Source organism: Geotrypetes seraphini, chromosome 2, assembly GCF_902459505.1.
Source record: "Geotrypetes seraphini chromosome 2, aGeoSer1.1, whole genome shotgun sequence".
In the NCBI taxonomy this organism is placed as follows: Eukaryota; Metazoa; Chordata; class Amphibia; order Gymnophiona; family Dermophiidae; genus Geotrypetes; species Geotrypetes seraphini.
The window spans coordinates 124,373,359-124,390,453 of record NC_047085.1 but is presented as its reverse complement, the minus strand read 5'-3'; the positions used below and the strand labels follow the sequence as shown (position 1 = coordinate 124,390,453).

The window sequence follows — 17,095 nt, the reverse complement described above, 5'->3', positions numbered from 1 at the left end:
GAAAAAATTTAAATTGAATCAGGTTGTGCAGAATGGATGGACCATTCGGGTCTTTATCTGCCATCATCTACTATGTTACTATGTTAATGTATTTGTTGCAGCATGAGCTACAATGTTATATCTCTGCAGGTCAGAAGCTTGTTTATATGCATAGAGGGAAAGCTGGATTAAAACTCAATAGGAACCAGCTCTATGAAGAGTATTGACTGGGATTATATTGAGCGAGAAAGAGAATCCACTTAAAAGACTAAGGTGCGCTAGCGTTTTTAGCGCACGCTAACCACGCGCTAACCGAAAAATACTAACGCAAGCTCTATGGAGGCGTTAGTGTTTAGCGCGCACCTTATTAAACGGCAGTGGCGTAGTGAGGATGAGAGGTGCCCAGGGTGGTGGTCCCTCCCTCACCCTCTTCTCTGCCTCCCCCCTCCACATGCTCCTATCCCACCCCTCCTGCTGTGCACGTGCTACTTCCCTTCCCCCGCACCTCTATAATGTTCCCGGTGCGAGAAGCAACCTCCAAGCTGCTGTCACGCCAGCGTTGGCTCTTCCACTGATGTCACTTCCTAGGCATGGGTCCAGGAAGTGATGTCAGAGGAAGAGCTGACATTGGCGCAACAGCAGCTTGGGGGTTGCTGCTCACACCAGGAATGTTACAGAGGTATGGGGGAAGGAAAGCAGCACATACGCGCAGCAGTGTGTGGGGGGGAGCGGAGAGGGGGACAGGTGCCTTGCCCTCACGAAGATGGTGCCTTTGGCAGACCACCACCTCCCTGCCCCCCCTTACTACGCCACTAGCGTATGGCAATTCTTATGTTCTTAACTTGTGGATTTGGGGAGTTCCCACAATATTTCTCAAAAACAAATCTGAACATATCCTTGGTGACAATTATTCTTTGCCATAAATGCTGAGGGGTGATTTTACTTCCAGAAGGGTTGACTATTGAGTTTTCCCAAATATCTTTATCAGAAAAAGGAGTATTCACTTGCTGTTCAAGTGGTTGGGACAGAGGGAAAAGCAATGTTCATATCGTTCTGATATTTGCTCTGTGCAGGAGAAAGCATATTATATACCAGTGATACTGAAACTTGTCCTGGGGAACTACAAGCCAATCAGGTTTTCAGACTATCCCTAATGAATATGCAAGTGACACTTCCATTATATGCAAATATCTCTCATGCACATTCATTAGGGATATCCTGAAAATCCAGCTGTTAGTGGTCCTCCAGGACAGGTTTGAGAACTGTGTTCTATACTCTTCATTACAGGGCTTCATTAATTCTGCTTCCAGCTTTGTCCTCAAAAGATTTATTACTCACCTAGATACTTACATTTTATTTGCCTGCCCAGGTTTTCTATCCCATATAGATTTGCTCTTACTCAGAGCAAAAGCGAGCTTAAGCAGTCTCATATCTGTATAGTTTCCTTTATTTCCAATGAAAGGAGAAATGTATATTTTCTTTATCTTTCATGGAAAATGTAGACCATCATTTTTCCTTGTACTCTATTAGAATGTAATAAGAAAAAAGTGAAAAGAAATGGGGTTCCTCCCCAAGTTCCATTTTTAAAACATTTTTTCACATCTGTAACAAGACTGTTCTGAATAGTTACAGCATGCTATAGTACTTGTCTGTTTAAAAGCAGACTTGACAGCCTCTATTGGGGATTTGCATAGGAAAAACATTTCAGTTTGGTTGATTTTTGGATCAATCAGCCATTCAGTTCATTTTTGGATTCTGAATCATTTGTTTCATTCATTTCCCTTGAGGATACACAATTTTGCACACTTAACAGTGGAATTTTCCATCCTTTATTCAATGAAAATTGCTCAAAATTTGCTGGCAGACATCTTCCAGCGAGGCAACAGCACTGCAGGATATCAAGACTAGCTTGAAGACCCCATGGTACCAAAAGAGGATCTAAGGGCACTAAAAGTGGCATAAAAAACTCCAAGACAACCATTAGAAGGGCAAAGTAGCATACACAGTGGAATGAAGACCCAAAGCACCAGGAGAGAGACAACGCAGTACCAATACTGGTAGGAAGACCCTAGGATGCCAAAAGGGGTTAAAATAGTAACAACACTGGAATGAAGGATGCCAAAGCACCAGAAATACCAGATTTAAATGTACAAATTGCTATTGCAATATTTCTGCTGGGAAAATCTAGACAAACAAGTGCTACCCCATTACTGAAAGAGTTACACTGGCTCCCAATTGAAAGCAGGGTGAAATTTAAGATCTCAGAACCACAATATCTAGCAGCCAGACTACATAACCATATACCAGCATGTGCCCTGCGCTCGAGCCAAAAATACCTGCTGGAAATACCCTCCTTCAGAGACATCAAATACACAGGAGGTCAAGAATGGTCTCAGTGATGGCTCCAAGGTAGTGGAATTCCCCAAATAATTAAAACAAGAAAAGGATACTGGAAAGTTCAAGAAAGGGATAAAGGGAGGCATTTCAAGATGGCGATGTGAAGTGTTCCGCATTTAGGTCTCACTATAAGCTTTGGTTAAATTTTTCCTGCAACTAAGAGAAAAGGCAGGAGTCAAAGCTCTCTTCTCAAGCTTTAAGACTACACTTACCTCTCAGACAACCATTTTTGCAATCTGAGCTCCAAAGTTGAGCTCTGGAGGATTCCCGGCATTACCCTGTGAGGAGGGATACTTGACGGCATCAGAAATTGGATGTTTTGCTCTCACCCCCACAGAGCAATCCGCCGCCTCGCCCCATGGCCCCTGCGAATCTAGAGGGGTTTCCTTTGGTGGATGTCACCAAATTGGAGGCATCCGGAGGGGACAATTCTGTAGGGGGATTATTGAAGCAAAGTAGAAAATCGATGGAGCAGTTTGCTATTTCCATCAACAAGAAAATGCCTGAGGCAGTGTTAGAGAGCATATGGAATGCTCTCCAGAAACTTGATATGAAGGTGAACACTTTGACCAAAGAAATATCTTCTCTTGTAAGTATGATTTATACTTTATCAGAAACTTTAGCTGGTACAAAAAAATGAATTTACCATACAACTGACATCATTAAAAGAAGAGATGAGAACTTTAAAAGATGTTTCAACATTCATAATTAATGATAATCAAGTGCTTAATAAGAAGATTGAAATGTTAGAGAACAATAATAGAAGATTGAATCTTCGCTTCCTGAATTTTCCAAAATCTTCTGGGATTTCTCCATTTGATGCCTTTAAGAAATATTTCATTTAAGTTTTAAAATTTTCCTCTCAAAATATACCTCCGGTGAATAAAACATATTATATTCCTTCAAAGAAGATAGGAGATCCCCCAGAAACTAATGAATTAACAGAGAATTCTGAAAGATCAACATTATTGGCTTCATTCATATTTGAACAAGATGCAAATTTAATTATGAAACTCTATTTTAGAAATGCCTAAGTTCCTTTATGCGGGAAAATATTTGGGTTTACCAGATGTGACACAACAGACAAAAAATATCAGAAGAGCTTTTTGGATACAAGACAAGAAATGTTGGCATTGGGGGGCAAAATTTTTGTTGGCCTATCCTTGTATATGTCATATAAAATACTTGGGTATCACTTATGTCTATTTTCAGCCAGAACATCTGAGGACGTTTATTGATTTTAAAAAGTTGTCTGCTTGAAGTCCAAGTTATCCAGATTGCTAGTGTAGAGTATAACAGAGCTTAATTCATGTTAAAGTTTTTTTCTATCCCCCTCTTTTACTAATTTAGCATGCACTAAATGCTAATGCATCCATAGAATATAATGGACATGTTAGCATTTAGTGAAGGCTAAATCGGATAGCATGCCTTAGTAAAAGGACCCCTATATGTTTTGATTTTCCTTTTTGTTCTCCCTTTATATTTAGATCACCTCCTCCTGTTTATTGGGGGTCTAATGAAGAACTTTAAATTTGTTTCCTAATGATTTAATTTTTCCTGTCTTTATATAGTTCTATTTTGCTTGATCAAGTGTTTACTTGTGAGACTGTCTGAAAAGTGTAGTAAAAAATAAATTAAAAAAGAAAGGGATAAAGACCATCCTCTTCACAGACTACTTTAACTAATAAAGCAACATAGAGGAGATAGCTGTCTAGTCCCCACTATGAACACGACATAGAAAACAATACAGGTATTTTTTTTTTTTTTTAATTCTTTATTTTCATTTTATAATATTGACATAATATTAGTCAAAACAAGAAAATAATACAACTCAGTTCGTACATTAAAATGAGACAATAGGTAATAATGAAAATATACAATTGAAATACAAGAACAAAACAAAATTTTTCTTTCTCATAGGGCAAAAACATTAGATCCAAATATGAATTTTTACTGGTTTGTATCATTAGACCTCAATTAAGGGGGGAGAAAGCTTTACAATGCCTGAAATCTTTATCAAATAATACAAAGAAAATAAAAGATGGTAGCAGGAGAGAACAAAAAACAAAAAGCTTATACTTGAGCAGGTTGAGACTGAAATTCTCTCAAGAATTTTAAGTTTGCTCTTTGGCAGAAATAAATTTTATCAACTGCTGAGGTTCAAAGAAAATAAATCTATTCCCTTGATAGGTCATTACACATTTACAGGGGAATCTGAGTACAAACGTCGCACCTAATTGCAGAACCCTTGGTCTCAAAATTAGAAATTGTTTTCTTCTCTTTTGGGTCATTCGTGACACATCTGGATACATTCTCACAGTTTTAGTCATAAATGGTACATCTTTAAATTTAAAAAAACAATTTAAGCATCCATTCCCTGTCAGCATCTATAGCAAATTGTACAAGTAGCGTAGCAGTTGCCGGTATCTCTTCACCTGACCTCTCAAGGAAATTTGTCAAATCCAAACTATCAGCAGACAGATTCTGCTGGTTTGGTTTTTGAACAGATGCTCTGGTTGGTAAATAATATATTTTAGTGAGAGGCGGATAGGAGATTTCGGGAACTTTCAAAACTTCTTTCAAATACTTTTTAAATGTATCTTGCGCTGAGATAAGTGGTAATTTTGGAAAGTTAATAATCCGAAGATTACTTCTTCTAGTCATATTTTCCAACATTTCCACCTTAAAATTAAGGTTTCCACTATCTCTTACCCAGACCGAAGCCTGGGACTCCACTGTTTTTATTCTAGTTTCATGTCCATCCACTTTATTTTCAACGCTGGATATCCTATTTTTCATTTCCAAATTTTCAGACACAACAGAGGTATAATGTGTGGTAAGTTGCTGCATTTGGGTTCCCAAAGAGATTTGCAAACTAGATATTGCTTCCCAAATTGTCTCCATATTGAAAACCTTGGGCCTCTGCACTGGTATCAGTTCAGCACCCAGATCCTCTGATGAAAAAGTACCTGGAACTTCAGCAGGCGATGAAGTCAGTGTCAGGAAATCCTGAGGCAGTTTCTGTTCCAACTCCTCCGAATGCACAGATGGTTGATTTGGCTTCACCCCTCCTCCTGCTGGGCCGACTCCCGATCTCAGCAGGTCTGGAGAGTAAACACCCCGGGGCATTTCCTCCACCATCGACTGGCCAAACGCCCCCGAACAACTCGGAGGACTTTGCTCTTCCATCGACTGGTCAAACGCCCCCGGGCGACTCGGAGGACTCCGCTCTTCCGGGGTTATAGATGTTGCCTCGAGGGAGAGCTGTAACGCTTCAGCCAGCGTGTCTCTCCCAGCCGAGAAAGCCTCCGGCTGTGTTGGCGTTCCTCGCTGAAGAAAGGTGTCCATCGGGCCCGTTACTGCTGTCAAGGATTCGTCGGGAAAAACCCGAAGTTTGGACTTTCGTTTCACCATTTCAAAGGTAACAGCAGTCCGGGAACATCCGTGGCGTCTAACTCCAGCCACCCGCGGCCATCTTCCTTAAGCCACTCCCCCTCCTCTCCAGCCAACAATACAGGTATTATGTGTACAAAGAAGTAAGATTAAGTATGAACATAATATATGATATTAGTATTATATGTGTATATACATAGGTTGATTGGCTGTGGTATAAATGTGTGCATAGACATAGGATGCCTGATTATGGTATAGATGTGTCTGTATTGAAAACCATATTAGAAAATGCTAGCTCTGTGTATTATAACACCATTGCAGAAGTTCATGTAAATTGTTCTGAATTAACTCAGTAGTAGCCGTATAGAAGCTTTCAATAAACAAGAAGAGAAAAATAATGCCAGCTTTGTCTAGAGGACCCTAGGGCACCAGGAGAGGAATAATGCAACACCGATATTGCACAAACTGAGCAAGTGTAGGGAGTGCTGGAAAACATGCCCCCAACTTCCTTCATGCTGAGGGAGCACAGGGATGGTTTGAACAATGGGTCTTATTAGCTGGCATTCCCAGGGGTCATTCAACAGGTAATGCAGTTTTGGAGGGGGCCTGAACCCAAAGTGTGTGTGTGTGTGTGTGTGTGGGGGGGGGGGGTGGAGGCCCAGGCTGCCCAAAGTAGATAGGCAGACTGGATGAGCCATTTGCCCTTCATGTGCTGTCATGTTTTTATGTTTCTAAGTTTCTAACCCCCCTCCCCCCAACACACATACCTTGGCTATGTCACTGTCTAGGAGCATTCAAATGTTTCCATAAACAGATTTGAATAGGAGAATTTGATGAAAAGAACCTACTTTCTATTTCATTGACAGAAAAATCACAAAAATGACTTGGGACTCCCACTTTGAAAGGAAGATTGACATACAGTCTAAAGCTTCATCCATATTGTTCCCCTGTCACAATACAACCATTGAACCAAACACAGCCTATGGAATAATAGGAGCAAAATTTTCAAAATGATAGGGGGGTGTTCAACTCAGCACACATTACCATGTCTGTAAAAAGGAAAACGAAGTATGGCAGGGTCATGGGAACAATTGACAAGGCCATATTGCACTGCAGATAGAGACACTACAATACAAAATATATGGATAATCGTTGAGTCAAACTTCACCAGCATCCACCAAACTCACTCATGTATGTATACTATCTGCACAACAGATAGTATGTATTTATTCAATTTTCTATATTGTTCTTCCAGGAGAGCTTAGAATGGTTTACATGAGTTTATTCAAGTACTCAAACATTTTTCCCTGTCTGTCTTGGCAGGCTCACAATCTATTGAATGTACCGGGGGCAATGGGGGGATTAACTGACTTGCCCAGGGTCACAAGGAGCAGTGTGGATTTGAACCCACAACTCTGTGGTCTTGAGGCTGTAGCTTTAACCACTGCACCACACTCTCCCACATCCTGAAATGACTTGTGGCTAAAAGAGCCAGGGAAGCACTGAATGTCCCACCAGTCTCCTTTCCTCCCCAACTTCACTTCATCCCCACCTATCTAGTCCACCCCACTTTTTTTTCTCTTCTCTCCCACCCACAGCTTGTCTCTGCCACAGTCATATCCCTCCCCATCCAGCCTGGCCTATCCATACCACCCATACGCAGGCAGGATGATTGTTTTATTTTTCTGAAAAAGGAACATGAGTTCTCTCTCCATTTCTGTTTCAGTTTGAGACTAGACTGCAGGTTCTCCCCATTAAAAAAAAAAAAAAAAAAAAAATCAGATTGTGGCATCATATATTGCCAAATCTTCCTCTGCTCTCCCTTGTCCCTTTTGTAAAATAACTTGTATAGTCGGGTGATCATAGGGCTAGAGAAGTATGGCAAAATACCAGTTATTCCCCACCCATGATCCAGACTAGCTACATATAAATCTTTTACCTTTTTGTCTAGTTTATCTTATATCCTCTGTCTCTGCTTTTTCTTGCTCTTCTCTTATGCTTCCTCTCTGCCTTTATGTTCTTTGTCTTTTTTAATTTTTTTTCATTCTTCTCATTTCTTTCATTGATCTTTGTGTTTGACTCTCTGTAGTCTGACTTTCTACCTTCTCTCGTCTCACTTCTTTCTAGCTCCCTCCCCCCATCATGCCATTTCTCACCCTTATTAATTTGAGTTTTCTGCCGTATCCTCTGACTGGTCAGCTCTCATAAACTGTATTGTAGCTGCTTAGAAGATCAATCAACAACCCTCAAAACACATTTAAAGATGCATTGAGATATTTAGTAATGTAACACTTTGTCCCATTGAAATGGTTTCTTTGTCTAGAGCAGGGGTATCAAAGTCCCTCCTCGAGGGCCGCAATCCAGTTGGGAATTCAGGATTTCCCCAATGAATATGCATGAGATCTATTTGCATGCACTGTTTTCATTGTATGCTAATAGATCTCATGCATATTCATTGGGGAAATCCTGAAATCCCGACTGGATTGCGGCCCTCGAGGAGGGACTTTGACACCCTTGGTCTAGAGGATCCTCAGATTGCCATTACAACCCCACATTGGCTGCAGTTGTCATCGATCCTCATACAGGGTTTAAAAAAAATATTTTTTGAAATTTTCTTTGACTTATAGCGCTACGTTTCAACCTTTTTTTTCAAGTTTTTATTTAAAATGTGATTTACACGCATTGTCATAAATTTCAAAGCGTATTACAATTCTTAAAATGAGGAAAACAGTACAATACATGGACACAGTATCAGATAGACTTACAAACCCAGGACTGGTTTGAGAGAGGGACAGGACAATGAGAGAGGGAATGAACTGCAATAATTATAGTAAAAGTAAAGAAAGAACAAATAGGGGTAGCACAACCGGGCGGGATATGAGGTAAAAAAGAAAAATATTGAAAATCGAAGGATATATTTATAAGAGGATCTTGGTCTTTGAGTCTAATTTCAAGAATAAATGAAAAGAAATGCAGTATCATCTTAATCAATAATGAGAGAATTAACTTATCTGGCAGCAAACACCTCTTCCTGGATAATTGACCTAACCTCTTGTAATATAATCTGACCTTGAAATAAATAGGTAAAGGCAGAACATAACACAAGAACACATCCTGCCCTTTTCTCTTGTATCATTTTAGCAGTAAACTGCTTGGATATATTAATGTATGAGTATATCAAATAAAGTTGAAATCTAAAATTAAATAATTGCTGTGAATGATATGGTTTTGTCGGTGGAGAGAAAGAGTAGCTCAACGGTTAGTGGCCTGAGAACCAAGCTTTGGTTCTCACTGCAGCTCCCTTTGACACTGGGCAAGTCACTACATTCGCCGGGAGAAATAGGAAAAAAAGTGCTTGAGTACCTGAATAAATTCATGCAATATCAACACAATATAATAGAAAATGACAACTATGATCAAAAGACCACTGTATCAATAAATATCAAGTGCCTGCATCAAGAGTTGTATAATCCAACCACCTAAGCTACTGTCATAAGTAATAATAATAATAATAATAACTTTATTCTTATATACCGCCAACAGTCTTGCGACTTCTAGGCGGTTTACAATAACGAGAAACTGTACATACAGCGAATTACAGAGTATAACAGTGTACATCTGATGATAAGAACATTAAAGATAATAACAACAGTTTGTATGCTGCAGGGCCGTGATGTGCCATGCGGCTTACGAAGGATTAGAGAAATTTCATAAATAGAATGGGGTAACTCTGTTTTTTTTTTTAAATTAACCTTTTGTAATCCGCCTTGAACCGCAAGGTAATGGCGGAATAGAAATCCCTAATGTAATGTAATGTAATGTAATGTATTCATAGTTAGTGATTAGGGGTTAGCAGTTTACAAGTTACGAGGGGGCCTGTTGTTTTGGTTCGTTACCTAGGTGTTTCGAGAACAGGTAAGTTTTTAGGTGTTTCCTAAATTCTCCATAGTTTGTGTGTGTAATTAGTTTTTCTAAGTCTTTGCCCCATAAGGCTGCTTGATACGATAAGAGTTGTTGATGGTATCTTTTATATTTGCATCCTCTGGCTGGTGGGGAGACGAACTTTAGGTGTGTACTTCTCTCATGTCTGTTGGTTGGGAATGAGAAGAGGTCTGTTATGTATTTAGGGGCTCTGTTTTGCTATTCACCATGAGACATTTCACAGAAAGTGAACATTATCCACGCTTCCTTAGCACTTTAAAAAGCTTATGACAGGTGGTTGGATTATACAATTCCTGATACAGGCAATGTCGTTCAAACACAACCTTTATTAGGTCCTTGTTCTCCTAGTGTCTTATGCTTTTGAACTTGATCACAATACAGTTTTGAGACTTTCTTTAGATATCTAGAAGTGCTGGTTTTTTGGTTCAAAAATAAGAGATTTTCCTGACTCAGCTAGAGAAACACAAAGGTGACACAAGACTCTCCTTGCTCTTTGAATAAAGATTGAGGTCATAGTCTCTAATTTTGCGTTACGATTTCCTTCTATTTGTATTATTGTGCATAAGGGTAAACAATTTCAATTTTTTGACCCTGAACAGGTAGAAGATTTTCTGAGAGGAAGTTAAAGTAATTGTATAATCTCATATGTTCACTGTTTGACTGGCTGATGAGGGTGTTTGAAGGTGATCTTTTCAATTTATTACTCTCGGGTTTCCTTAATTCTTGGACCGTATTGCCTATGGTTGTGGAGAAAGAAAGTACATTTGTTTCTGTTAATATTATCCTTGCATTTCCTTTTTCTCTTTTCTAGTTTTGCTCTGTACCCTATTTCATGGTTATCTTCATTAGAGGGCCCTGAAAAAAACATGTCATCAATTTCCGAGATGGTCGAGTGGGGAGTTAGAGAACAACACGGGACAAATTTTTCCCCATCTCTGCGGGAACTCATTTTCCCGTCCCAGTGAATTCTTTTCCTGTCCCTGCAAGCTCTGTCCTCATATGCACAAGCTTCAAACATTTTAAAATCATAAGTGTTCGAGGTTTGTGCGGTTAAGGCTGAGCTTACAGGAATAGGGCAGGGACAGGGACAATGACAAAACTTGTGGGAAACTGAGTTCCTGCGGGGACGGAGAAAAATTTGTCCCAGTGTCATTCTCTACTCTGGACCACTTGACATGGAATGAACCATTTGCCATCGACTTGCCATCGGGCATGCTTTCCTTTTCGGCTCACCAATGCAGGTTTGCACTGGTATTCTACAGTGATTCTGTTACAGAATTGGCATTCCCTGCACTGCACCGGAGGAGATGCTACTTTATAGAATAACCCATAGAGCTTCTCTTTTAAAGGGGCACAAGAACAGTCAACAGACAGTCCCGATAACGTCAGGGGAAAGGTATTGAGGGCATGGATCGGGAGCTATCAGATTGCTTATCATTTTGTTTTCATTTGTTTAAGGTGGAAATTACAAATGATGTACAGTCCATATTGGTGATCATGGTGGCTGTAACGGTGGCTAAAATGATTGGAGACTTGTTTAATTCATCTCTGTACAGTGCTTTGCTAAAGCTGAAGTCCTTTCCTTACTTAGATTCAATGCCATGTGTTTTCCACGGCAAAAAACTGTAAGTATCCTGCATTTGTTATTATCTGAAGTTCATCTGATTTTCTTTCCTGCTTCTGTATCTATAGAGGGGAATAAAATGGTAAACATCAGTGGCGTAGTGAGGATAGGAGGCGCCTGGAGTAGTGGTGCCCCCTCACGCCCTCCTCTCCACGCCCCTGCCCCCCCATGCCACACTTGCGCCATCCCTCCCCCGTACCTCTTTAAATCTTCCCCAGCGCAAGCTGCTACTCTGGACTGCTGCTTGCGCTGGTGCTGGCTTTCCCTCTGATGTCACTTCCTGGCCTTGCAACCCAGAAGTGATTTAAGAGGGGAGCTAGGCCGGCATGAGCCATGGGAGGGAGATGTTATTCGCATTGTTGAAGATTTAAAGAGGTACAAGGCCGGCAATCCCAACAAGATGGCGCCTGGGGCGATCTGCCTGCCCGCCCCCCTTACTAAGTTACTGAATGTAGTGCTGATGGAAAAAGACAAGTACAAAAATACAAAGAGATGTGAAAAGTTTGCGCTAAAGGGGTAATTAGCAAAGTCAGCATACAATTATAGGCGCATGTATTTGTAAAATATACAAACCGATTTACTGACTCAAAACAAGCACCAAAAGTACAAAACAGACACAGGCAATAAAGTCAGGTATCACATAACAAGGGAAAGGAGTGCCACAAGTTTAATGTTTAAAAATGGAGAAAAGACCTCAGTGTCACGGTGGATTTATTGAAAGATTTAATCCCTTGGACAAGGCAGCTTCAAAAAGAAATTTGAAGGTGCAGACACATTTTCGGTCTAGAAAAACTCCATTCTATGCAATAATTCCTTATTTGAGTAAAAATTGTTTAGAATATAAATAGCATATTCACTTTAATGGCTATATGCCCAATATCTATACAAAAACTCAAAACAAAGAAAAAAAAACAAAAAACTTATCTGCAGCCGGACTTTCTTCCACAAGTTATGTCGGCAGGGTGCAACAAAGAGGTTTTCATACGGAGTCTGGATAGTTCAATCTATATTTATTAAGGGACCCCCTTCAGCAAACTCCCGACAGGGCCCCTGTTTCGCTATCTTAAACTTTGTCAGGGGAATAAGCTGTAACAACAGAAACCAGCATTAAAAACCAGCAAAAAAATACATGATAACTTGGTAATCTTCTATAATCATATACTACCTTCTGCTTGAGCTAATCGCTTCAAAGTTCCTGCCACCAAAATGGCTCCTCAGCATCCCGGAAATAGATTACAGAAAATGTCAAAAACGTAATGACGTCAGCGCTCAAAATCAAAAAAGGAGAGGAATAGAACATTTAGAAAAAAGCAATCCATTCTATAAAAGAGTTTAGTCCAGTTGGAGCACATGTGCCGAGATTGAAGATCCAACATTGTTCTTGCTGCTTTAGAATGGTTTTGAAATCTCCACCGCGAGCTGGTACAAACAGCTGTTCCACCACCCAACATTTCAGGTCAGTAAAGGAATGTTTTAGATCTAAACAATGTTCCACCAATGGTGCTTCTATGCGCTTCCAAGTTAGACATGACTTATGTTCTGTCATTCTCATTCGAAATTTTCTAGAAGTTTGTCCAATGTATAGTTTTGTGCATGGACACTGAATCGCATATATAACCCCAGTGGAGTCGCACGTAGTAACACTCTTCAATGTATAGCTTTTGTTATCCTTAGGGTTAATGAACAAAGTACCTTCTTGGGTAATTGTGCTGCCTTGTCCAGGGGATTAAATTTTTCAATAAATCCACCGTGACACTGAGGTCTTTTCTCCATTTCTAAACATTAAACTTGTGGCACTCCTTTCCCTTGTTATGTGATACCTGAATCCATGTTATTGTTGAAGATTTAAGGAACATTCTTTTTGATTGGTTTTTTTTTCATTTACAGGCAATAAAATTACATTGAACTAAAAATAAATAAAATAATGTTAAATTTGGTCTAAGTCTGGTCTAAATGTGGGCCATAAAAGTGATCATCCTCTCTCTGACCAAATTTCAAAAAGTATACATTTTTATACTTGCCAAACAAGTGGTCAGAAATGTGTTTGAAAACCATTAAGAAAAAAAAGCAATTCTGGCTTTTTGTACATGTTTTTCCTAAAAGTTTAGAATCTACTATAGACATGTTACTCCATTGTCCAATACTGCTTATGCAATTAGGAGCACTGTTATCTGTGCTTGATGATTTGTTATCCTATTTGGACACGGGAGGTGACAGTTTACCTTTACAATATTGTTGGATTTGAACACAGCATTCAGTATCTTGGACCATTTTGCTGGCAGTGGGGAAGAGCATGGATTCTGTCTTTTTTCTCAAATAGGTTTACATTTGTAGAAATAGGGGCCATGGTATCAATCAAGACCTTGTGCGTTGCAATTTGGAGTTCCTCAGGGAACCCTGTTGTCTCCTTTGCTTTTCAATATTTGTTTGCTTCTAGCCTTTTTGATTTCGGATCACACCATTCTCAGTAACGCAGTAAATGAGGGCAGATGGATCCACATGGTCCATTCAGTCTGCCCAACAAGGTAAAGCTGTGCCTACCATTCTGTGCAGATTAAAGACATTCATGCTTAAACACTGGTTGCAATTTTCCATTATGTCAATGAGTCTTGGGACAATATTTTCTAACCAAAAGTATTTCTAACAATATTTAATTTACTAATCTCAACATTAAGATCTTCATCCATCTTATGGCATTTGGACCGTTAAAGTCATCTGAAATTGGCCTTAGTTCCCTAATCTTCATCTGTCTTTTGTCATTTGCAGGGCACAGAACATAGAAGCCCATCCGGCACTGGCCTTAGTTCCTTCATCCACATCTGTCTTTTATCATTTGTGGGACACAGATCATAGGAGTCCATCCGAAACTGGCCTAAGTTCCCAATTATTCCTCAACAGCCATGTTTTACTTCCACTCTCCTATTTAGGAACCCTTGTGCTTATCCCACACATTTTTTTTATTCCTTCACTGTTTTTGATTCCACCACCTCAACTGGAAGGGCATTCCGAGCATTTTGTGATATTACCCTTAAGTCTACTGCCCAGCAACTTCCATTCATGTCCTCTAGTTCTACCACTTCCATGTCTCTGGAAGAGGGTTGTTTTTTTTAAAAATGGTTACTGATGACATTCAGCTTTACATCCTGTTGGGAAAATCATGTGTGGGCAATTATTTAGGCTTGTCATGCCAATTGGACCTAAGTCATCCATATGTATCTTAGAAGGGTGTGTGATGAGAGGTTAAGGATCAAGTATGTAGCTTGTGTTTTCAGTTTCAAGGGACATTGTCATTAGATAAGCAGATGTTAAAGGCGGTGAGAGTATGTGTGTGTGTTTTTAAAAAATATTTGTTAGTTAAGGAAAGTTGAAGGTAGGATATTTTTTATCAAAAGGACTTGGCCACTAGTGTGCTTGCATTTGTTTTGACATATTTGGGCTATTGTAGTGTCTTTGCATTAGGCTTGGTGTAGGGAAAAAAATCTCTTAATGGAGGAGGTGTTGGGGGGGGGGGGGGGGGGAGAGGAGAAGTAATTTTGCATTACCCAACAGAGCATTTTGGATGACAGTCATAATTTTTTGTTTCAATTTCTTTGTAAATTGTTGAATGATATTAACAAACACCACAAACATACATTGGCATCAGAAGTGAAATGTCCAAAACATATACTTCAACATTCATTCCACAAACATATCCAATTTAGACTAGTAATTACTAGTGATTACTTATTTGTGTCTTCTTCACCACAACCCCTTCATATTTATGAAAAAGTCAAGCAGTGTTCTACTACTGGTATATATAAGGGCTGACCAGTAAGATGTCCAAGTGCTACTTTATGCCATTTTATGGACATCTTTCTTTTTTGAAAATGAACCCTTTAGAGTCCAATAGGATCTATAGAGCAGGAAGTAGATAGTCTGCATAAGAGATGCCAATATGGATGTTGTAAATACTAAATTCCATAACTTATTCCATCAAAAATCCCCCACTAGGCATCTGAGCTTGGACCATTTTAGTAGCTTTCTTCTGGACTGACTCCATCCTGTTTATATCTTTTTGAAGGTGTGGTCTCCAGAATTGTACACAATATTCTAAATGAGGTCTCAGCATTTAGAGAGCATCAATACCTCCTTTTTCCTACTGGCCATACCTCTTCCTATGCATCCTAACAGATTGATTGATGAGCTGGATACCTCACTTGATACATTCCGATCAATCTGGCTTTGTGGTAGGAAAGCAGGTGGGTGATAATGTGTGGAGCGTGGTGGATCTGATGGAGAGGGTTTATAGGTTACAGCAAAACACAGTATTCCTAACTATTGACACAGAGAATGCCTTTGATTGCGTCTGATGGCCTTTTTTATTTAGGATCTTGGAGGCTATTGGGTTGGGGCCTCGAATGCAAGCGTAGACCAGGGTTTTGTATATTAAACCTCTGAGAATAATTAAAGTGAATGGTAGTTACTCTGCCCCATTTATTTTGTCCCATGGAACCAGACAGAGGTGCCCCCTCTCCCCCATTTTGTTTGCTTTGGTTGAACCTTTAGCTCAGCGGGTCAGGACACATGCAGGTATCTGGGGGATCCAAACAGTTTCAGGGGAATATAAGATGAGCTTGTTTACAGATGATCTGTTGTCCACGCTTCAAGACCCTATGAACGCCCTGAGAGAGGTTTTAGGTGAGCTGTCTGCTTATGGGGACGTGTTGAGATTTAAAGTTAATCTGAATAAATCAAAATTATTGAATATCAATTTACCAGAGGCTGAGATGAAAACGTTGAGGGAGTTGTTTCCTTTTTGTTGGGCATTTACTTTGGACCCCTGGGTGCTGATCTTTATGATTTGAACTATGTCCCTTTATTACGTCAGATACGCCAGGACTTGGACAGATGGGTAGGATGTATAAAGGTGATGAAGATGATGATCCTCCCATGCTTGTTGTTTCTATTTCAGACCCTGTCATTGTGGGTAAGCCGTTCCACTTTGGACGGATTACAGAGAAGATTTTCTACCTTTAATTTAGGCTCATAGATGGCCTGCGGGTTCTATATAGAAGCAAGGGGGGGATATCTGTTCCGAATGTGATGAAATATTACAAAGCGCCCCCAATTAAGGGTTCTCATTGAGTGGCAGGCACAGCAATGTAAGTCCTGGGTTGCGATTGAACAGGAAGAGCCTGCCCAAGCACCTTTATTGCATCTTCCTTGGCTCCCATGGGGGGTGGTGGGGGTGGAGGGGGATCTGACTTAGTTCAGGACGACCTTGAGGGTGTGGAGAATGGTTCGGGGCTTGCTGTTGGAGTTCATGAGGTATTCGTGGCTTACTCCACTGTGCTATAATCTGGAGTTTGTGCCAGGCAGAGATGGGTGGGGGTGGGTGTTTGCGGCATGGGAGGCTAAGGGACTGGTGTGTGCAGGGCAGTTCTGGGACACTGTTAGGAGGGAGATCAGGCCCTTTCCAGAACTCCAAGATAAATGTGATTTGCTGTCTCAGGACCTATTTCCATATTTACAGGTTAAGCTTTATATTCAATCCTGTGGTCTGCTACGGGACATGGGAGGGGGTAAGACACAGTTTGAATAGCTTGTGGGTCCTGCGCTTCAGAAGGGGGCTGTTTCATCCCTGTACAGCTGCCTGAGTGCTGGGTGAGGGACCCCCTACCATATGTAAAATCCTGGGAGCGGAATTTGGGACAAGGGCTCACTGCCACTGATTTGGGCTCAGGTGGCATCTATGGGTATAGTAGCCCCTCCTTATTGAAA

General features: G+C 40.3%; 1 protein-coding gene across 2 annotated transcripts in view; it reads left to right on the top strand.

Moving 5' to 3' along the window:
* LOC117355639 (chloride channel protein D-like) overlaps positions 1 to 17,095 on the top strand; it is a 236,796-nt gene that overhangs the window by 147,955 nt on the left and 71,746 nt on the right. For both annotated transcript variants that reach the window (XM_033934508.1, XM_033934509.1), the window contains exon 12: positions 11,170 to 11,336. In XM_033934508.1, the coding sequence (XP_033790399.1) occupies positions 11,170 to 11,336 (167 nt within the window). The remainder of the gene's footprint in view (positions 1 to 11,169; positions 11,337 to 17,095) is intronic.